The sequence below is a fragment of the Chlamydotis macqueenii genome, chromosome 1, assembly GCF_036417535.1.
Source record: "Chlamydotis macqueenii isolate bChlMac1 chromosome 1, bChlMac1.mat, whole genome shotgun sequence".
Lineage (NCBI taxonomy): Eukaryota > Metazoa > Chordata > Aves > Otidiformes > Otididae > Chlamydotis > Chlamydotis macqueenii.
The window spans coordinates 48,206,696-48,231,168 of record NC_141556.1 but is presented as its reverse complement, the minus strand read 5'-3'; the positions used below and the strand labels follow the sequence as shown (position 1 = coordinate 48,231,168).

The window sequence follows — 24,473 nt, the reverse complement described above, 5'->3', positions numbered from 1 at the left end:
TACAGGGCTATGGAGGACATAGACTACTTTTTATTTTGCTCCCCAGATCTTTGCAGAAGTGATGTTCCAAATATGCCACACTATTCAACCAATTAAAATTATATTCTGGCAAAACAAATGCTGAGTGAAAAGCATTTTGATTATTCTCATCCAGAGACAACAAAGAAAGAGGTCCTTATGTTTTCTATTTTTTTTTTCCTAGTGGAGGAGAAATACAAAATTACATTGTACACTTTTCAAAATATTATTTATTGTGATGGGTACAAATAATGTAATTATTTAGCTTTTGGCTAGTTTCTCAAAAAGGTGCAGAAGAAATAGACGAAGTTACATGAAAGGAGAAAAAGATTTAATATATATCTTTCTTTCACCTTTTCAGGTACTTTCTCATTAAGGGCAGTTTATTTTTATACCAATAAAACTCAATAGATTTTTCCTAAATTATATAGATGTTAGTATAGCCAAAATAGTCTGCAGAAATTCTTGGATCCAGAGACTCTTCATGAAGCAAAACAGAATAAATCATGGAGTCGTAATGAATAAATATGAGTTATCCATCAGAAATATTTTTACATACATATAAGTACTGTATTTGTGAGATTAAATTTTCCTTGCAAATACCAGATTACCCATATTTTGTCCATTTTCTTCTCTTTCAGATAAGAAAGCAGAATGCAGACCTTTGTAAATATTTTTCTGGGATTTTTGATCTTCAAGTCTGTTGGAGCTGCACCTATCACAGATACTATAATTTATGATTCTGAGTTCTATGACATACCGCTTGGAGAGCTGCCTCACCCATTTGTCTATGATGAAAATGAACAGTCTGACCAATTAGAGGTAATCAGAACTTCATTTATTCTGTCTTTGCAAGGTGCACAAACGCAGTTGCTACTGATGAGCTCCTTTTGTCCATAAAAACTTTTATCAGACAAATCTACTCATGTGGTTGCTATTGACCAATAGTTTTCTGTGCTAGTAACACACTGTAGCTTATTCACATTTTCGCTAATTTACAAGTGTGCCCAAAATATTTCCTGATTTTTATTTTTTTTCTGGTAGTCTTTGAAAGCAGGTGAAAGCTGTCCTGCTTTCCTCAGGTCTCCTTTCATTGCCACAGATTTTCTTTGAGATTGTCCTTGTGATTTATCTGTTTGGATGAGGCACGGAGGCAGCTGAGATAGGACATCCTACATCCCCCATTAAATGAAGTTGTAAAATGCTGGTTTTTGAGGTTGCTTCTGCTAGTAATAGACATGTGCAATACAAGTATTGGCACATGTGGCACATGGCCACAAATGCTAGTGTCTTCTATTTCTGTTAGGAAAGTGGGTGAAGATTACTGAAGAAAAACTGTTGAAATTCTGTTATGGTATGAGACAGTAAGATGTGTTACCTTTACGAGCAAAGGACTGAATTTGTTAACTTAAATGCCTCCTTCCCCTCCTACATTGCTGTATTTCTATACATTACTGAAAGGTTACATTAATTTCAATTTTAGTCTGCTGCTTAGACATGGACACAACTTCCCTAAAGATGATATATGCACTGTATGATTAAGAATTGAGTGCGATAGAAGTTGAGTGAAAAATATAACATTGGAATAATAATATGGGGTTTTTCACTATTACACATAATACTTTAGTACTTTTTCCATATAACAGTACTTAATTAATGAAAATATTTGCCTTTGAGTGATACATGATTGCAGCAAGAGGGACAGGAATTAGTCTTTCATCAAGGTGAGATAAAAATTGGATAGCAGCCTTGAAACCAAAGGACAGAGACAATGTAGGAATAAATATATCCCAAAACTGGAGAAATTAAAAGATAAAAATAATCTCAGAGTTTTCACTAAGATTAGAACCTTGCAGTTTGGAGGAAATACATTTTCTCATCTAAGAAGAACTGAGAAGAACTTTGCCCTGAATAAATTACTCTGCTTTTGGCCTGCTTCCCTGTGCCATGCAGAATCGAAGCTCATAACATCTCTATGCATTTGGACTTTCTTGCCTGATAAAGTCACCTCCACTTTTAGTTACTAGATGCTTGCGGTCTCTTCATTTCACATTGACTAGTAAGTCACAGTTTCTGTCTTTCTTTGCTCTTAAAAATGAAGCCTTTATCATCAGTCCTACAGAAACGGCTTCCTCCCCAGAAATGGGAGAGGCTATTTTGTGTGTACTTTGCCACCAAGATTTTCTCATTCAAACAATAGATTTCCTAGTAATGCATTGAATGCTGACTGGTACTCTCCTGTGCTGTGCTCTCTTGATGAGGTACTGTGATACTAAAGCACGGAGTGGTCCCTTTCCAAGTTTCTCAGCAAAGTACAGAGACAAGGCAAGGCTCCTGAGGTTCTTTTCCTGCTGAAAGGAAATTCAGGATGATCAATACTGCACCCAACAAGAAAAGATACCACAGGTTTTATCATAGGTTGCTTTCTTTAGGGATGCATGGAAGAGGCAGAGTCCAAAAAGTATTTTCATTTTGTCTTGTAAATTTATTTTCCAGAGCAGTATTGTCTCCCATTACTGAGTTCTTCAGATAGCCTTCTTAAAATTCATCAAGTGAAGATCATCCATCATAGCAGTTGGAAGGAATGTTACTTTGCATATGGATGGACATCCCAGTGAGAGCCTTTTTTTCCTAGATGTTCAGCCAAAATCTTTTTCTTGCTTACATTCCTGTTACCATGTACCACCCAAAAGAAACCTAAGCATTCACAATTCCCCTAAACCCAGGAGAGTTCAGAGTAGTCAGTGCTGTAGAAATTAAGCAACTTTTATAGACATGCATATCAATCTTGCAAGCTATCTTTTACACACAATATTATTTAAGTAACTCATGTTTTAAACAGAATACATTTGATGTCTTGATCATAGTTATGACTTTCTTCCCTACAATCCTGTTATCATAAAGATGTGAACTACACAAGTGGCTCTATGTGTAAAACCCAGTATTTATGCAAGGTCACAGGTTAGTTTTTATTACGCATAGCTTAAATGATGAGCAATACCGCAGAAACTCGGACAAACAGCAGGCCTTCATCAGATTTAGCCTGTGTACAGTAACTCTTTAGGGCCTGATTTAAGGATTGCATTTACTTTTAGAGAACTCTGAATCATGTTTTTAACCTTCTGAAATAGTGGGAAAAAGATAAAATAGCATTTTCTGGTTTTGCTGTCTTCAATTTAAGAATTTAAAATTAGTTATGTGCAAATATAAATCATTCTGTTTAACACATTTTTAGACTCATTGGAGAAATATAAACTTTTCCAAGGTTGTGTGTTCAACTGATTTACAGCGGGTCCAGCAGACTTGGTTGTAGGACTTCAGGTACTTTCAGTGTGTTGCTCCTGGTGATTTCAGTGGGAATTAGGCACCTGTGCGTCTTAAAGGAATCAAACTAAAGCACCTATGTCAGTACATTATTTCCAGAATGTTGCCTATTGGGTACTGTAATCTCTCATTCAATGTGTAACCCCTGACATCAGGAAAGACTCAGAGATAATTAGGAAGGGATTCCTCCTACTCATTCTATATGGCTAAAATTAGACGTTGCATTCCAAGACCATTCTCCAAGACAAGTATAAATCATTCTCTTGGGATGTCTGTTGTGGTGGATTGACTTTGGTTGGCTGCTAGGTGCCCATCAAGCTGCCTTCTCACTTCCCCTCCACAGAGGGACAAAGGGAGAAATTAAGATTAAAAACTCATGAGTTGACATAAAGGCAGTTTAATGAAGAAAAGCAGAGGTTGTGCACAGAAGCAAGTAAAGCAAAATGATTTATTCTCTACTTCCCATCAGCAGGTGATGTCCAAACACTTCCTGGAAAGTAGGATCCCAGTACATGTAGCAGTTGTTTTGGAAGACAAATGCCTTAATAATGAAGTCTGCCCCACTTCCCCACCTCCATGCCTCCCTCACCTCCTTTCTCCCAGCTTTTGTTGCAGAGCATGACACCATATGATATAGAATATTCCTTTGGTTAGTTTGGGTCAGTTGTCCCAGCTGTGTCCTGTCCCAAACTCTTGACCACCCCTAGCCTACTAGCCTTGGGGTGGGGAGGCATGGTTGGAGAGACAGCCTTGATGTTGTGTAAGCACTGCTTAGCAGTAGCCAAAACACTGGTGTGTTATCAATGCCATGCTAGCTAAAACGAGGGCTGCTCTGAGGAAAGTTAACTCTATCCCACCCAGACCAAGTCTTCCGCAAATAACTTTAGATGGACCCCAGGCACCTGTCTCAGCCTTAGCACCAAAATTTCAGTTTAACAAAGTTAATCAAGAGTGACTGAGTCCAAGTTCATGACTTCTTTTCTACTTCTCATACTCTGGAAGTATTATCCCTTGTGAAGTGTGTATTCCTAAAATGAAGTGTATACATGCATATACTCACACACATCATCAGCTTGCAAACATTTTTCTGAGAACATTTTATCTAGACAATGGTTGTTGATATTTTTCCACTTTAAATCTGTCTATTTTTCTCATAGATTTCCGAGTAACTTTAAGCTTTGGAAAAGTTACTTAACAATGGAAATCAGAAAGTTATCTGGCATTGCCTGCTAACATCAGCAGATCTGTTTCATTTCTTACATTCTTTTAATTGTATTCAATGTCTGTGCATGGAATATATCTTTAAATGCCAATATTTTGCGTGGGAAAAATACTTGTAGCTGGGAATTACTTGGGAGAATTGTACCGAATCCTCAATCAAAGCTATGTGTTGTCATATATCAGATAGATCAAATCTGGGCTATAAAATCTGTGGTTTCCAAGTTTCCAGGTTAGTGAGACATGGAAGACCTAGCTAAACTTTTGCATCCAAAGGACAATTGTTACTGAAAAAACCTTAATTAATATATCACTCAGAAATAAAATTTATATGGAGACTTTAGCAAGAACAGTATCAACTCTTTCACAGATAATGGTAAAAAAGGGCAATGTAAATGAAAACCTATTATCAAGGAAGAAATTCCAAGGTCCTATAGGAGAAAGAGACCGCAATGGAATGTCATTGTAGCTTAGTACGAGCTTTGTGTTGGATTTATCTTCTGAAACTGACAGTTGTAACAGTACAGACATGAGCTGCTGTATTACCCCTTTTCTTCACAGTAAGTTTCATTATTATTTTCAATAAATATTTATATCATGATAGAGTCCAGAGGTCCTAGTCAAGACTGAGTCTTCATTGTCCCAACTGCTCTGTAAACATATAAAAAGACAGATTTCCTTCTTTAAAATGGATACAATCAAACAGACTGTCAAAGACATTCTTGTGTAAGCTTCTCACTGGTAAAACAGAAGGCTCAGAGTTTTTCCTTCTTTGAAACAAAAACTTTGTTTGAATAGTGTGTGAGAAAAACAAATTGTGGAGAGAGATTGCTATGTACATCAACTACATCTAATAAAATCATATTGCAAACTTTTTATTACAGTGCCTGCTAAGCATAACCAGTCCATTTCCTTCATGTAGGAAAAGCTAAATTAGAAAAATAAGAAGTGAAAACATAGGGCTATCAGAAAAACATTTTCATCAATAAGATATGCTGTCAGTGAGGCTGAGAAGCAAGGGAGCTAACCTGGCACTGAATGAGCAGCAAAACAAGTGAGTTGAATACAGGTTGGTCTGAATCTGCGTACACAGAAGGGGAACGCTGGGAAGTTGGATCCACAAAATAATCAGAAATAAGCACCTAATATTTGAGCCCGCATTACCTTGTTGAATTTGAATCAAACTCATAATAGGATATTCAAGTGCTTGCACAAAGCTCAGAACTTGAGTCATACACACACGTTTACTTACCTGTATGTGCGCATACACATGAAGTGTCTCTGCTGTTGCCATGATATAGGTGTGAAGATGAGTCTCACTAGTACAAGAACTTCTTATGTCATTTTGCAGAGTTGAGAGAGACTTACGCTGCTGTTTCTGTCTTTGTGGCAGGTATTTGATTAAGTAAGAAAGTTCAAGGTGGATATGTAATGACTTTTCAAAACATGTCATATACATTTTTTAAAAAAACTTTCAAATTGGTACAAGTAATGTAGAAGTCAGATAAATACACAGTTGATAAGATAATTAAATTTACCATTTGAAGCTTTATCCCAAATAGGAAATTTTCTGCTTTTTCTGAAAAACTTCGACTGCAGCTTTTACATTCACTTGGCTCTTCATAACTGATTCCATATGTTTCTGTACAGCTGTCTTCACAAAAGGTGAACATTTCTATGGATTAAAAAGTAGTCACAAAATACCTGAGTGATGCTTCAACTATTTTGTCATATAGCAAAAACAAATAGCACAAGGTGAAAAGGAAGGATTTGAAATAACATGTTAGTTCCTAAATTCTAATACAACAACCTAAGAAGAGCTTGTCTCATCCACTTAGCTATCTGAAATGTTATAAAGACTAAGGGTACTGGCTAAGACATTCTGAAGCACATAAACTCTGACACTGTACATGCCATGAGTTACCACTACCCTAGCTGAACAGAATAACTGCATCCTTCCTCTTGCCTAAGACTGAATGAAATTCAACAAGTAGTTTTTCTTGTCTAAAAACACCTATATTGGTCCGTCTAGGGCTCATTGCTTAGGAGTAACTATCATAATGTTTGAAATTCCTGTGAGAGAAGTTTCAGCTGAAACACCACAGTGAGATTACATAGAACTTTTACACTAGATGCTTGCTACCTCAATTTTCCTGGTCACTTAAACTTTTTTTCCCTCCAGACTTCCAGTTTTGTGCTTTCTTCCAGAAAGAAGTAATGTGCATCATCCCTACTGATGTGGGATACAGAAATTTAAGGAAAATACCCCAAATTCCTAAATTGTACCCATGGCTATATATTTTCTCTGAACACTGTTAAGCTAAATAACATGTGCATTTAATTGGTGAGGGACTTTTGATAAGGGCATGTAGTGATAGAACAAGGGGTAATGGCTTTAAATTGGAAGAGCGTAGATTTAGATTAGACATAAGGAAGAAATTATTCACCATAAGGGTGGTGAGGTCCAGGAATAGGTTGCCCAGAGAAGTTGTGTCCCTGTAAGTGTTCAAGGCCAGGCTGGATGGGGCTTTGAGTGACCTGGTCTAGTGGAAGTCTCAGTTCCTTTCATATTATAATTATTCATAATCATGTTTCCTTTGGCTTGTTCTCCTTCTCCTGCCATGAGTTTTTCCTTTTGGGTACATTCTGGCTTTGTTTCTACATCTCGTTCAAACTTGCCTCTGGCTCTCACTTGTTGGTTAGGATGTCTTCTGGAACAGAGGTTTTTGGGGTGCCAGCCTCCTCAGACTACTAACATTTCCCAGCTCTCTTACCTCTTGGATGAACGGAGAACTTTCACCTATGTTTTCATCTTAACTGAAATGCAGTAAAACAGGTATGCAAATTTAGCAGATGGATCCTTTGAATTAGATGCAGGAATGCCTCTTTTCCTACATAAATAGCCTTAAATATGAGACAAACAGCTCAATAAACTGTAAAGCCCTAGTGAAATTTCTGCCTGAATCCTTAGCTGCTCAATATGTATCAAACACCTGAGTTAGCTAAGTAAAACTCCACTGAATTTCTTTCCCTAGATTCCTCAATGCAACCTATTATATTGTTACATGCTTAGACTTGGTGGACTGTACACTATTATCAGCATTGTTGTTATTTTTAAGGACTTGTACCATTTTTTTTTGTCCATAGCATTTTCTTACTCGCACCATATTCATGTCCTCAACCTGTCACTGAATGTTACCTGATCTTACACTGACAAGACATTTCTATATAGCGTAACAGTCCACACTATGAAGACAAACCTAAACTATGAGAAACTTACATACTTCTGGAGACATGGCAGCTTGCGAGCACTTTATCACTGTAGGGTACATGAGTATACTGGATTGGATCAAATCAGATGAACTGTCTTTGCATTATAAGCTGTAGAAATGACAGGAAGAGCAGACTTTGGCTTTGATGTCTGGGGAAAAATAGAGTTGCCTCTATATGGTCTCCTTTACAGCTAAAGGAATCACAGAATCATAGAATTATAGAATGGTTAGGGTTGGAAGGGACCTTCAAAGGTCATCTAGTTCAACCCCCCTGCAAGGAGCAGGGACATCCCCGACTAGATCAGGTTGCTCAGAGCCTCATCAAGCCTGGCCTTGAATGTTTCCAGGGATGGGGCTTCCACCACCTTTCTGGGCAACCTGTTCCTGTGTTCTACAACTCGCATTGTAAAAAAATTTTTCCTAATTTCCAATCTAAATCTACTCCCCACTATTTTAAAACCATTACTCCTTGTCCTGTTGCAACAGGCCCTACTAAACAGCCTCTCCCCATCTTTCTTGTAGGCCCCCTTGAGGTACTGGAAGACCGCTATCAGGTCTCCCTGGAGCCTTCTCTTCTCCAGGCTGAACAGCCCCAACTCTCTCAGTCTGTCCTCATAAGAGAGGTGCTCCAGCCCTTTTATCATCTTCGTGGCCCTCCTCTGGACCTTCTCCAACTGGTCCATGTCCTTCTTGTGTTGGGGGCTCCAGAACTGGACACAGTACTCCAGGTGGGGTCTCACCAGGGCAGAGTAGAGGGGAAGAATCACCTCCCTCGACCTGCTGGCCACGCTCCTCTTGATGCAGCCCAGGAGGCAGTTGGCCTTCTGGGCCGCAAGGGCACATTGCCGGCTCATGTTGAGCTTCTCATCCACCAGCACTCCCAAGTCCTTCTCCTCAGGGCTGCTCTCGATCCATTCTCCGCCCAGCCTGTATTTGTGCCTGGGATTGCCATGACCCAGGTGCAGGACCTTGCACTTTGCCTGGTTGAACTTCATGAGGTTGGCATGGGCCCACCTCTCCAGCCTGATGGACAGCAAGATCTCAGGAAGCTGATTCACAACATATGTGTGCTGAACCACCATCAGGAAGGAATTCTTCCTCCACTGTCTGCATCAGGAGTGTAAGGAGACTAAGCTACTAAATAAGACACTTGAATTCAATATCTGAAGTGAAGTGGAGTGAATCTGGTCCTTTCTGTTCATGTTTCTAACACTGTTTGGTTGTTCAGATTTGGTTGTTCAGATCTGGTTGTTCAGATTCAAAGTAATCACAGTGCATTTAGGAAAAGCCAGGCTGGTGGTGATCTAGGCAAAAGCATGTTCAGCTCCAGTAGTGCCCGGTCTGCCTGGGCTGCCTGAAAGAATATGTTTGAGACCCTGAACCCTCCTTCACAGCGAGCTCTGAGAGTCTAAGTGAGGCAGCTCCTTACCACAGGTCTGAGGGCTGACAAAGTTTCTGGTAGATACTCTAGTTATCTCAGTGATCTCCAACTTTGTTTGTCTGGCTGTGTATGTCTACATTGTGGCTTGGATCAGCAGGAGCTCTGGTGGAAATCTTCACTAAAGAGCTGGGACTAGTTTTCAGTCCTTTTGTGTTTTATAATAGCGCAAAAAAAAAAAGCCCTGTTCTGATTTCTAAAACCAGGATATTTCTCTTTGAAATGTTATGTCTTGCAAAACTTCAGCACTGTTCCAAAGAAAAGCATCTACTATAGGCTTACATATTATATAGTCCTCAAAGCAGCATGTTAGAAATAATATCTGTAATTTCAAATACAGTGCTGGAATGAGACTTTGACTTCATCTGTACTCTGGGAATGCAGATTAGCTCCATCTGTATGGACTTTCTTGATTCTCAGACAACAGAATAAGTAAGTAAAATCTCTGTAGCAACACTGTGCAGCACAAATGTTTTTACTCAGCTAAAATCAGACATGACATAGTTACATTTGAGACAAGAAGCTTTAGGATATTCTGGTGTCAAGGTTTTAAAAAGACTATTCCTCTTTCTAAGACTAATTATAAGAATCTCAGAGTCTACCTATATTTTCTGAGGCAGAAGCCACAGACATTAATTTCTAGAGAACTGGGTTACAAGTCTAGAGCTCTGTAACTTAAATATTAAGGTTGGTCTGACTGAAGTATGAGTGGAAATTTATGGGTGTATGTGTGTGTAAGACCCAGCAGAAACAGCAAAATATCTTAAAAAAAATTAGAAGACCTAAAGAGTTAAAAGAATGGCCTACAATGATAATGAATGACACTGCCTGACTGCATCACTTCCAGAACACTGTTCCCAGCAACAAGACTGAGGAATGTGTTGTTTATACCAAAATCAAAGGTCCTGCACCCTGATAACATCCCAGCACAGATGACTTCTTGGTGAAGATCCTTCATCCTACCACCAGTAGACAGGAAATAAAGTTGTAGGATACAATATATATCATTTCTTTCCATGTTAGCCATCATGAAATCACATTCCCAATGAAGAAAAGGAAGGCTAGCAACCTAATGTAAGATTAATGGATGCTGGAGTATCCGAGACTGAGGAAAAAGACTGCCCCGTAACAGCTGGTGAATCTTAAAGGAGATAAAAACCTGTCCAAAGGTTAGTTTTCAACACTTGTCAAGAACCCCAGAAGAACTAAAAGGACTCAGTAGCTTCTGTCCCTTATCTTCTGTGTTGAACACAGGGGATCCCAGCCAGAACACTAGGGCATATGCATTTAGATATGTGGGGGCACATGCATGTAAACATGCAAGTCATTAAAATTTGAGAGAATAAGTGTGAGCAGATAAAATTAGTTTACTTAGAAATTTTGTAAACAAATATCACCTTTCCCTTCTTCAAGATCTCCCTGAATCTTATTACACTAATTTCTCCACAGAGTTTATTTATGTAGCTCTGTACAAGAAAATGAAAATTTATCGGAGCTACAGAATTTGCAATCTAAGTAGTTATTTTATTAGCATGCAATGGCTCACAGATCTATTTATTTTTAAGATAGAACAACAGGAGAAAAGAAGACCTTAAATGCAAAATTCAAGAAGAAACAAGTATAAGCCACTTTTGGAAAGGAAAACAAACCAAAAACCTCTACCATAATTAGACATTTTCTTGTAAGTCTTTGGTAGTTTCAGAACAGCTGTGGGGGAAACTAGTTCCTTTTGATGGGTCAGTGTGTGGTACAACTGTCCCTTCAAGTTTATAACATCTTTAAGTTCTGAACTTTTGTTCATGTTTTTAAATATTTTTTTTTTGCAGTAAAAGAAACAGGACACACTTCAGATTCTCCTGTGGATTTAATTTATTACATGTAATATGTCAGCTTTGATCCTAAAAGATGTAGACATAAAACAATAGACAAAACATCTGCCACTGGAATTACATCACCTCAGGAGTAAAATGTGGCAAATGATGGCTTCCAGTCTTGCCTTTTACTTCTTTAAATCTATTTATTTACAATATTTTATTACTTTGCATAGATTATATAGGTCCATAATCCTCATATAGGTTACTCTTATCTACATTCCTATTCTGTTCCACCCCTGCTGACTCTTAGCTCACAGATATTCTTTAATCTTACTTTTTTGTTGTTTTTCACAGCTCAGCTTCCTGAGCTGTTTCTAATCTTAAAAAATTTTCATTTGTCTTGCCTCCTTTTCAGACAATGGTGAGAGATAGATAGCTAAAGAGCAAGTCCTAAAAGAAGCATCTGTGGTCTGTGGCTGGACCCGCTTTTCAGAAGTTTCGTCTCATTCTCTGCTGACTGTGAAAGGACAGTAGCACAGACAAGATGCCTAACCTATGGACAACTGAAATTACGAGTCAACTTTTGCCAACTATTGTATTTTGATAAAATACAATAAAATTATATTTTATCGCTCATTGATATGTTCACATTTCTGTGCTCTTGACTTTTGTAAATTCCTGGTCTGAAAGTGCCTCTAAATTGGCTGTCCACATTAAGTAGTTTCATTTGTAAGTGTAGTCACATTGGATAAATACAGGAGAGAGGGGAAATAGATATTCTATGCAATTTTAGGAAAGATACTGCTCTGCTTATAGCATGCTCGGTGGCTAATATTCCGAATCTCTTGATTGATTCGAAAGACAGAGTAGGGTAGCTATTAACTGCATAGTTAGATGGCTAAAGGTAGAAAATGTGATTCAGTTTCAGTGTTTTCTTGTGCCATGTATTAAATCTGTATTGGAAGGCTGATTATGATTTGAAGACTTGCAACTATTGGCAAAAAGAAACATGCTTTATTGTGTTTCTCTAGAATATTCTTTCTGCTTTGTGATAGACTACATAAAGACTAAGGGTAGCAAAGGAAAAAAAAAACAACACCCCCAAAACCCTATGGTGAATAATATCATAAAGTTGCATAGAATAATTTCTCTTTCAATTATTTAGTAAAGTTCATGTTGCCAAAAATAAAGAAACATCTGGACCATGAAGGATCATTCTGTACAATATATAGTCCAAGAAACATCTTTGTCTCGTTACAATCTTGTGTGATTTATTAAATATGTAAAAAATAGAAAGCTGCATGGATCAGATGACCAATAATGGGAAACAGACTTTTACCTTTAGGTTACTGGTTCAAGTCCAGCCTCTGTAGAGCAAGCAAATACTGCTCATGCTCTTGATCTGGTATGCAATACACAAGTATAGGTGAACTCCTACTCTGTTATCAGTGTAAAAATGGCAACATCATTAAACTTACTGTAATAATTGGCATTTTTATGATAGTCACATCTGGTGCAGGAGATCAAGTAGATATTGATGCTAACTGCTTAGAACAGTTGCTCTAGAAATGAGATTTAGCACATTGGAAAGAAAATTACAGGGAGACTTTCAACTGTGCACGTTAAAAACTAGATAATATCTTTAAATAAAAGAGAGACAGATAATAGTCTAGTAACAGACTTACTAGAAGTTAATACCTCTGCTTTGGTACCTAACAGCTACAGTGGTTAATCAACTAAGAACACTTGAGAAAGCATAAAGCAAATTACAAATCCCAAACCAGTAAGTTCCAGAGTACACCCTCAAATATTCAGAGAGGTGGCAGTTAGTGTAGATGACCCAAAACCCATAACAAATGAAAGAAATATTATCTTAGGTCTGAAGCCTATTTACAAACTCTTATATTTAAAAACCTCTTTTCCAGAATATTATTGTCAGGAGAACTGCCACAAAAGATGCATACAAAGTTGTTAATAGGTCTCAAAATCTCTGGATTTTGTTCTGAAGTTCAAGACAGGGACTGTTATCTGATTTCCGCAAAACTGGTGAAGAAGTAGACCACATGTGCAAGCACTTTAGTGCAGTACAACCCTAGGTCAATAAAAGTCTGGAATGCTCTCTCCCTCTAGGCTTCCTCCATTCAGAGAACATCTGTCCCATTTCCTTTGTTCCCAAAGTCTTCTTTTGATTTGTCCCCAAGTCCATTCCTGGTTAAGCTGTCTTACTGTCAGTACTGCAGATGAGAACATTGTGTATTTGTCTGCACAAAGCAACAAGGTACATCCTTACTTGTGCTTACACCAACAGGTTACTCTGTCATAGTTCAGCTGAAGTTCATTTTGCTTACTCGATCACCACGCGTTTCACAAAGTTATGATCCTAGTAACTATATCAGGGCATTTTTATCCATAAGGCCTAGTTTGTAATATTATCTATGGCTTATTGGAATGCAACTAAAGAATAGACAGGAAGCCCAAAATGTGCTCAGTCAAAATTCTAGTCTGTGAGGTTCAGAGTGCTTCCTGGTTTTTCTTTGCTTCCATATTCTCTGTCCTCAGTGAAACTAATTGATGCAAAATATTTGAACCTATGGCCACTACATAACTTAAACCAAAATATTTGGTGTGAAAAGTGCTTTTTAGATGGTCATTTAGATGTTCTCAGGCAGTCCAGGATCATAATGTGTAATACTGCTAGTAGTGATATATAGCTACACTGCAAAATCCAGGGAGTCTGTTTTGAAGTGTTATAAAGAAGTTGTGGTAAATATATATACACATACAAATATGTATAGATATTTCACATAAACATATTTAAAATCTGTCCAATCCAAGAATAATAAGACAAAAATAACTTTATTTGCTGAATATTATATAGTTAAACTAAGAGATTCAAACAGAGATTAGAATATGGCAAAAGCTTTGTGCTTGGGACCTAGATGTCAGGCATAGACCTAGATGGTCTGCATAGAAAGTCTAATTTAAAAAAACCTAACCACTTGTCCAGTCTGGATACAATCTACTTTTACCTGTCTTTTACAACTAGAATTTATGAGCACTGGTGTGAGCGATTCAATTTTCCATGGGGACAGTAAAGCCAGAAGTAGATGGGAGCTGATCTCAAAACAGGAGATGTTTGGTCAGGTGAAAAACTCAGGATTCAATAGTTTTATGGTGATGATGTGCTAGAAGGCTGCAGTGGAGGAAAATCTTTATTAAAGCATCATTTTATGCTTCTGTGCATTCACAATTGGGACAAAGATATTGTGACAAAATTCCTATTTTTCATCATGCCTTAGGTATAGGCTAAAAAGTGTTAACTGCAGCACAGGGGTGCAGCACCCACAGGGATGGATGTATTAACTCACTTTTAAACAATACCTCAGAGGAACAAAGACCTTTACGGACACTAATTCATTGTTGGGGATTAAAAAAAAAAAAAAAACCCAACCAAAAAAGGCCCTAGTATATTTTCAAAGGAGGCCCTGGAGTGGTCAAAAATATTATTATAGATTGGGCAATCGAGATACAGTTGTAAAGTAACTTGCAAAGGTCACGCAACTGAAGTGGATTCTCGTTGTCTGGGTGATTACAGTAAACCACTCTGCTTCTTTGCAAACGTAGACCCCCCTGCAACAAGCCTGGCAGGACTGCACTACTCTTTTACGAAGGGTGATATGATGCAAGAAAATTGCTACATCTTCATTTTTATCCTGAAGTTGTCATATAGCAAAATGAATAGCATCTTTAGAATTAGAGTTAAGATGATAAAAATCACTGGTTTGACTAATTATTTTGAGTGGAGAAGAAAAATAAGGTTTCTAGTTCCATAAAAGGATCTGTCAAATTTTATATGATTTTTCTAAATATAGATTTTTATCTAACATTTTTTTTTAATTTATATTCTTAATTTTTTCATAGTACATAATGCAGCCACTGATGAATAAAGCTAACCAGAGCCTTCTATTACTCAGATTTATAGAAAAAAATTGACAAAAATACTGCCAACTTGTTTGCAAGTAGTGTGTGAACTTAGACTTCAGAATTTTTAGATAATAAGATTTTTAAAGCATGTTAGTGTTCTTGAAACAGAGCCTGCATAGCTACATGGGGTTTGGTTTTATGCTGGTACAATTTACAATTTTATGGTCAAATGATTTGCATCTTTTTGATGTTTCGTAGCAAATTTTCATTTGTTACACAGAATATATCATATTTATTACTAATCTAATTTAACTTCAAATAAATGTGGAAAAGAACATTTTCTCACTAATGGCATAAAAGCAGGGTACATGTATATGTGCATACAACAAAACATTTAAAACATTGAGGTAAAAAGTGGAAAAGCATGTTGGAGTTTCATTAATTGTTTACACATCATCAGAATTCATTATAGCTGCTGGATAAAATGCAGCTTAAGCACTAAACCTCAGAATATTTATGACCTCTAGTGGGAGAATATTAATAACTGGAAGAGAAATAGCTGCCAGTGGAAGCAAGCAGTAACATTTCCTGTTCCCTCTGTTTTTCCCTAGACAGAGATCGGGACAGCACTACCTTCCATAATTCAAGAGAGTTATTCTTCTGTACCATTGACAGAAGCTGAGGAGGAAGCATCAACGCCAAAATTAATTGATGGATCTGCAGCACAGGGGTCTGGGATTCTCGAACCCCAAACTCAAGATGGTTAGTAGGGAAGAGGAATGAGTTTTGCGTGTGTATATTTGCTCTTGAGCGAGCTAGTTTTGCTTACTTATGAATGTCTACATCTCATATTGAAGAGGAGGCATATAATTTCTTTACCTCTCTTAGTGTAGAGAGGTATAATATGCCTATCGTGATGCTCTGAAGTCAGATAGGTGCTTAGTCAAAATATTTCCATGCTATTTCACTATGAAGATGACCACACCAATGAAGATTTTTTTCAAATAGAATTTTATTAACACTTACAACATTAGGAAAATTTTCTAATGGCTGGCAAATGCTACCAGTACTTTTTAATTGACTTAGATTTCAGTATCATTACCAGCTATCTTTATTTTATAATTGTTACACAATTTTTATAAATGTGTTTTTACAAAATAGAATTAAAAAGTTGAACAATTTTGACTGAGAAAACTAGAAATTATGAAGTTTAATGAAAAATAACTGTTTAGAAATTTTGGATGAAGCTGATTTTCTGTTCTTCTGACTAGCTATAGTGAAATAAGAGCTTTTCACAACTCACAGGGGAATTAAAGTTGTAAAACACAATCTGTCCCTCTTTCACAAACATTGTGATGCTAATAATTTGCATTTCTTAGCAGCTACTCTAAACTCTTATAGTTGAAGCTTAATAGAGTTATCCACTACTGTCATGAGTCTTTGTGTTTTATGATGATCAACATGCAACAACAGGAAAAGCCTATTTTTTACTATACCTAACACTATAAGTGAGTGTTGTAGAAGACAAACAAAAAAAAAAACAAAACAAAACAAAAAACAGTTCATGTTTCCAAAATTGTGTGTTCAGTGAAGAGAAATTAATCATTCCTAGTTTTGTTTTTATATATATTACTAGTGAGCCTTGAGCAGGCAAAAAAAAATACACTGATGTCAAAACAAATAAAAATGGAAATGAGACTTTCCCAAGAGAGTTCTGAAAAAAACCCCACACAATTTCCTTCAATTTTGAAAGCTGCAGGATGTTACAAAACATTCCATGTAAATATTATATATTATGAATTCTGTATCTGTCAACATTTTTGAGCACTGAATGCATATCAACTAGTACAGCAACTAAAGATATGCAGGGAAGGCTCAAGGCTGTAACATATCAAATCAGATGGTTTTTGTGTCTTTATTTTTTTCAGCAACAAATTTTCCTGTCAGATGCTGCTGTTCTTGGCTTGGTGCTGAATAGAAGACAACAAGCCTCAGGAACATCAAGCCAAGTTCATTTTTCTTGTTGATATCTTTTTGAATCCTTCCCATATCTCCGTCCTTTTTCAGTCTACACCAGCTACAAGTGACAAATAAAACTCCTCCAAGGTCAAAAAATAGCACAGAAGGGGAAACTGTCTTCCCATACTATGTACCAATATTTTGAAAAAATATCAGTCATTTTGAACTCTACATCCATTTAGATCTAGATTTGCTGGAACAGTTCAAGGTGTGACAATTTATTTTTTCCTTGTGTCAGGCTTACTTGCTGTGGCTAATTTAAAATGTCCTGTGGAGGGAGTTGGGGAAAGTATAAAAAGAGTATAATTTCTCCAGATACGTTATTCCTGGAAGCCCAAGTAGATATTCCCCAATTAAAGAGTACTCTGGTCACTGACTCCTTAATCTCACTTGAAAAGACATCATATATATAGCCCACCCTTCAGTTAGTTACTGCTACTTGTTAGTAATTGACACAGATTAAGAGGGTAATTTTTCCATGTAGCTACAATTGATCTGCAAGAAAAACATTTTCATACTCATTAACCAGAACAACCAACCAGACATCTGCTACAAGGAGGAGGAAAATATAAACCAGAAAAGTATTTCTATGACAGTAAAAGCTGAGAAACAGATCTGCTGATTTGTACCCATAATCAAAGAAAAGATGTACCAAAAATTCAACACACAACTTACAACTTTTCCTCCTGAAAATTACATTAAGACAAACCACTCAATGTCATAATTGTCACCAAATTGGAACAGTATCATAAAAAGAAACCTCTGAATTCACTGTACTCATGCTGTTTTATGACTGAAATTAAATTACCTGATTTTTCATTTTTGTTAACCTCTGTTAGTAAATAAATGTTTTGTTTACAAAATCTTCAAGTTACCTTAACTCAGACTGATACATAAATTTTTCATTAAGTTGAATTTCTGAATCAGAAAATGTAACTAAACAATGTGCAAAGGAAATTGAGGTTCTTCTCCATAGCTCCCTAGGAAAATATTAATTTCCTTACGTATTATTCAGAAGTACTATTTACAGAACCAAACTTGGGAAATCATAGCAAGTTTCAGTCATCAGCTATTATTTTTCCGTCTAGATGGAAGTGCACACTTGCCAGCTTAGAGGGAAATTGAACTTTGGTTGGCTGCTGTCACCTAATATCCTATTGTTATAGTCTGAGAAACACTGTTTTAGAAAAGTAAGTTAAATTACTCTCTAATAGGTGCAAGCAGTAAAAAAAAATGTTTTAAGCAGGATTTAATATTTTTGTTATTGCAATTATATGATGTGGTGATCAAAACAGAATGGGAGTGAACCTTATCATCAACAAAATCTTATCATTATGTGCTTAAATATTTCATTGTAGTAGTTTACATATAATTTTTGTACTTTTTTTTTTGTAACAAACTATTTTTTTTTTTTGACAGATCTTCCCACTTGCCTTTTGTGTACATGCCTAGGGACCACAGTCTACTGTGATGATCATGAGCTTGACGCTGTTCCACCATTGCCTAAGAAAACCACGTATTTCTATTCACGCTACAACAGAATCAGGAAGATCAACAGAAATGACTTTGCTAACTTAAGTATGGATAGTAGAACTGGTGCAATTAGCTATAAATTCTTTTATTTCTGGCTCATACTAATCTAAGACATAGTGATTCATTTTATGTACTGTTTGATGATAGTAGGATTATACACATAAAAGCACATATGGAAAAGTGGTTTGCTGCTTTTGAACATAAAGGTCAATATTTCAAATGCAGATTCTCTTATAATTTTTTTCATTATTAGAAATAAGAGCATTTATTTATCTTTTTGCTGTTACTTGTAATTAGCTTTAGAGAGGTAAACCCTCCCCAAACCTTATTGAACATTTGTAGCATATTAGAAAGTATTGTTTTCATAAACAAGGTAAGTTCTCAGGTAAACATATTTTCAAATATTTGCAAAGTATCTGTGTGAAAGGAATTTTACCTTTACATTTTACCTTTAAATTTTAGCTTTAAAGTATATGTTCATTGGTTTACTCCAGAATTGTGTAGAAAAATCTTCAGTAAATAAAAACTGCTAATCAAAAACCATTTGTAGCTGAAAACTGGCCAAAATCGGGAGCTTATATTGTCACATTTCCTACTTGAGATTCTTAAAGATACTTGATTTTTCAGGAAGTATTAAGCCTGTCCTGTTTAGGGATAAGGACTGTTTAAGGGATACACTCACAACTTGAATATCAAGCCACATTCTTAGATTTTATTTTAGACCTAACTTTGTGTAACTAATGTTTATTGATTTCATTATGAGAAGTGTGGAATCAGTGCCAAAAAAAAAGGCTACTACAATAATTTAGGGGAATGCAAAGATCCTTTCATGAAAGAAAACTACAAGGCTTTGGCTTGCTCAAACCAAGATGAAGGTTGAGAAGGAACATAACTGGTATACAAAGAAACCAAGGGGAAAAAATGCTAAGAAGTGAGAAAATATATTTAGGCCAAAATCTACTGCTAGCAAAAAATAAAATAATAAAATAAAATAAAATAACAATGAAAAATATTGTGGGTGGAAAATAGAAGTAAGCCACAGAACAATGCATTTAAAATTAATGCATATTAATGCACTGATACTCAGACATTGTTCTTTTTTTCCCAAAATAACTCGCATTTTCTTTTTTTTTTTCAATTGGGAAAAGTCTTTGAGTATATTTTAGAAAAAAGTCAATATATCATATTTCTTATATATGGGAAAATGTTGAAAATAAAGAAACATGTGGAACAAGATGGTAGACAACATGTTTATTTCCCTTTAAATGTTATTTTTCCAAAGGACAACCATTTAAAAGATTTGCAGAAAAGACAACAATTTTAAAACTATTAAGTTTAAACTCGTTCCCTGAAAGATATATGAAGACTGACACAGCCATTTCTAAACAGGATTAGAAGGAGATGTTGATCCCCTTCCTTAGGAGAACTGTTCAAATATATATATATTACTGCATTAGAGAGAGAGAGAGAAAGCTGTCACATAGTAAGTCAGGAATGGATCTGATTCAAGACACTTAATCTGTAATTTAAATAGCCCAGTTGCCTTTTTCGTTTTTAAAACTCTCAGGAAATACATTCTTACAGTCTTGTTGTATCTTATTTCTCTGACAGACAATTTAAAAAGGATTGATTTGACTGCAAACTTTATATCAGAGATCCATGAAGATGCCTTCCGGAGATTGCCCCAACTTGAGGAGCTGGTGCTCCGTGACAATAGGATAAGGCAACTCCCTGAGTTACCTTCTACCTTAACATTCATCGATGTTAGTAAGAACAGGCTTGGTCGCAAGGGAATACGTAATGAGGCATTTAAAGTAAGTCCGGGTTTGATGGGAAAATCTTTTCTTCCTCTCTCCAAAGAATGTGGTCAGAAGAGCAGCCTAAGTGTCCCTCTACAGTAGTAAGACCGTTAAGATTACAGGCACCATGACTGCTGGCTGCTTGGCAAACTATAAAGATTAAGATGTATGAGCACTACCAGCTGGACATGAGAACCCTTTTTATGCTTCTTCACAAAGATCCACACAAGACATGTGATAGCACACTATGTTTGTACCTATGAACCAACTACCCACATGACTAGCATCACTCCAGAAAGCTGCTTGATGTTCCCTTACAAGTAAGAAAGAGGGAAGGGCAAAACTATGGATGACATTGCTTCAAACTTACTCTACCATGTATCTACATGGCAGCTTGCTAGAGTATATATTTTCTTTCCACCCCCAAAAGCAGGGAAATTGGACCCTCTGAGTGATTGTCCTGCCTTGAGAATTTTGGTGGGGAGAAGCAGTGATGTACTGCTCCTAATTGCATGTGAAATCTGAAGTCATTATAGAATATAGGCTGGCCTCATATGTTAGACGTGGCTCATATGCACTATTCAACTGCATCTAAGAAGGCAATTATAACCAGTCATCTCTGAATTCCTCCTTTGTAAGACAGCTTCTTAATGAAGCAGCCAATAGCAGTTAATGAATCAGATATTTTCTCCTAGCCCAACATAAAGCAGATATTGGGAATAGGAATGATAGGCAAAAATTAGTCCTCTAAATTGAGATTCTGGCCTGCCACCCTTTTCTTCTGCACTCTCCTGATTTTAGTCATGGAGGAGTCTCAGCCTTTATCTTACATATTTGCCAAGAACCTTCACCCTAATATCTCAGAGTTCTGTCAGTAAGAATTAAATCAGGACACTGCACTCAAAGAAGTAATTACATACAATGATAACTTTTGTGTGTAAAAAGGGGGGAAAATGAGAGTATTCTACTCAGCCTTATTGACCTAGCCAAGTTTATATTTTTATATATTTTAATATATTTTTATAACTACCAGATTTGTAATTTTTATAATTACCAGAGGAAGCTGCTTCTTCCACTAAGTCAACAGAGAAAAATCAAAACATTTCCAAATTGAAGCAGAAATTTATTTTCAGCTCAGGCACTTCTTACGCAGTTGTAATTTGCTTCAACACGAATATACTTTGCAAAAGCTAGTAAGATTGTTATAAAAGGAAGAAAACAGACGGAACAGGAAGCCTTTCTGCATAATGACTGGGTAAGACAGTATTTTCACTTTAGAACATCATCATTGAAATTACATTTCTAATTATTATGTCTGTAGACATTTCAAAGAATTTTTTCCTTTATTTTATTCCAAACACCTAATCTTTAACAGTAAAAGTTCTCAGTCTGTGCAAATTAAAGTTCATTACTCTCTTTGAATTTCTGCCTTTTCAACCATATCATGCTGAAACAAAATCTGTCAGTATGCAGTGAGAGATTTCAAACTTACTTGCAAGAGATTTTTTAAAATGTCTCTTATTTTCCCCTACCTTTTTCCTTCATCCTCTAGGATTTGCATGAACTGCAGCATCTTTACATCACTGACAATAACTTGGATCACATTCCATTGCCGCTCCCTGAAAGCCTCCAAGCTCTTCATCTTCAGGTAGGCTATAAAAGAAATGGCTGTAAAAATCATGTTCAAATGCTAAGTAAAACTGTAAAGGGTAACCATTGCCTTTTTCTGTTTCTTCTGTTTATCCAAAGGATACTTCCTTAACTAAAATAAAACTATTGGAAACATACATTAGACTAGTGAATGCAGTATTTGAAAGAACTAAATTTTATCTCAGCTAAGGATTAATTACTAGAATTTGTAATATAATTCATTTCAAACATAAAATTCTACATTTATGTTTAGTATACTTGAAAGTTCGGTTCACAGCTGTCAAGAGCAACATTAGTCTAAGAGACTTCAGAAATCCCTCACACTGCTCACACAAACCTTCCAACAAGAATACTTCTAGATACTCAAAGAAAGTTGCTTTACATGTTGTTTGTATCTATATCAGTGCATTTCATTTTCTTAATGAATATCATTCCCAGTTGCTAACATTTTTTCAACCAAACTTTTCCATTTGACTGTATTGGAACATCCCATCCATCATCTTTCTGCATTTTTTTTTAATTTGTTTTAACTATACCTTTGTTTCTGACTTCTTCCTTTTAATCTTTTCCATCTCTGCTTCTCGCTTCTTTCCCTTTATCTCCTCTTCTACCAACGCCCAGTTTTGATGATCAGAAGATACTTTTGTTTATTACATAAATAATGGTGTATAATTTGACCTCTATCATTCAATAGATGAAACTATAGAAATATTCTGCCTGCAAACTGACTATTTTTTTTCACCTGCCCATGCCTGTAAAATACTCAGTGCTGTGTACTACAGGCCAAAGCTAGTGAGCTGGATTTTTTTCCACACCATTTTTTTTGACTAGCAAAGGAATGGAGAAGGGAAGAATTTTCAGAGTCTTTATTTTAGGAGATGACCTTTTTAGTCTCAATTTCTGACAATATTGTATTCTAGCAATTCATTTTTGAAAATGGCTCACTTCAAGAACAAAATCTCAGTGAAAATAACATATATAAGAGAAATTTACATCAAAGGAATAAAACCTAAACATTCAATTTTCCCTGTATATATAGAGATGCTGGTTAAACTAATGTAAGACGGCCTGGGGGAAAGAAATTTGTCACAGATCAAATTGTAAATTCGTGCCTTTGCAGACTGAGGCATATCAAGCTATCAGTATGATAATTATGGTTCTATCATTTTTGGACTGGCCTATGTTGGTTCCAATTTGCGATAACAAGGCTCTTCAGTATGATCCTGGAAATGAAAATGCTCTGTATTTCTACCAGCCCCCTCCTACAAAGCCTGCTTCTGCTACATACTTTGAGTTCCTCAGTTGTGAAGCTTTGCACTGACCAAGAAACCTTCCCGTGCCTGGGACACTTATCTGGTGATTGCTTGAGCCACAACCTGGTCCCTTGGGTTTAAACAAGTATCTCTCTAGGTGCTGAAAACACATCCACAAATTGTTCTTCAAAGAGTAAATAATTGCTTTCAAGCAACTATTCTGATAGCTTTTTTTTTTTTATTTATTTAGAACAACAACATTCAAGAGATGCACGAAGACACTTTCTGCAAAATGAAAGATTTTACTTATGTACGTAGGGCTCTTGAAGACATCAGACTGGACGGTAATCCCATCAACCTCAGCAAAACACCTTATGCATACATGTGTCTACCCCGTTTGCCAGTTGGTAACCTCATCTAAATTTTGACAGAAGCCAATACTGTCATACGCTATAAGAATACTTAAAGACAAACTATTAACTCACTACTACAGTAAGCAAGATGCATTTTTTTTAAATCTCATTTATTTGGGAAATATTTCTATTAATAATGAAATTGATTACTGAGATACAAAGAATAATATGAAATGCTAAAAGGCAACTCCATTATCTACCCAATTATAAGTTTTATAGCAGTATCAAGAAAAATATTTTACTACAAAAACTGTACTGAAGGCAATAAAAGATCAATGTACATGCAAACTTTTATACTGAATTATTCAGCTCTAATGTATGAATTCTAAAGTTAAATAATTTTATATGTTAAAACCTAACTATAAAATAGTAGATAAAGAAATAAAAATAAAATATATGTACACAATTGAATATTTATCCTCTTTTCCTGTAATTAAATATTTTTTTTTTCTCAGAGACACATCCATTTTTCTACTTCTTTCCTTAAGCATTTCTTCATTTTGGAAAAGTACTAGCAGTATTCCCAAAAGTATGTTTTCTTTAGCAAACAGAACTTTTCCTTGAATCAATAATAGAATATAGAGATTAAACTTGTATCAAATTATCCCTCCAAAGTTCATAAACTATTTATTTACACCTTGCAGTAATAATTGGTTTTGGTAATGCTACAGTAGAAATTCAGCTCCAAAGACTTCCAAAATAACTACTTAGTCAAGTTCACATGGTTAACATAGGTGTGGACATTGCCTTACACTCCAGTTCAAGCAGTATTTTCCCAGTGCCTGGCAGGTAAGCAGA

General features: G+C 36.1%; 1 protein-coding gene across 1 annotated transcript; it reads left to right on the top strand.

Moving 5' to 3' along the window:
* The first annotated feature begins 672 nt into the window (after nt 1-672).
* EPYC (epiphycan) lies at nt 673-23,724 on the top strand. The gene is made up of 6 exons (XM_086740063.1): nt 673-840; nt 15,620-15,770; nt 18,447-18,605; nt 20,172-20,374; nt 21,912-22,007; nt 23,513-23,724. The coding sequence occupies exons 1-6, from the start codon at nt 673-675 to the stop codon at nt 23,681-23,683; spliced, it is 948 nt and encodes a 315-aa protein (XP_086596189.1). The 3' UTR covers nt 23,684-23,724.
* Nucleotides 23,725-24,473: the final 749 nt, after the last annotated feature.

Coding starts and splice junctions, on each gene's coding strand:
- EPYC (XM_086740063.1), top strand. CDS start 673: ATGCAGACCTTTGTAAATATTTTTCTGGGATTTTTGATCTTCAAGTCT. Junction 15,771..18,446: donor CGAACCCCAAACTCAAGATG/GTTAGTAGGGAA, acceptor TTTTTTTGACAG/ATCTTCCCACTTGCCTTTTG. Junction 20,375..21,911: donor TACGTAATGAGGCATTTAAA/GTAAGTCCGGGT, acceptor TTCATCCTCTAG/GATTTGCATGAACTGCAGCA.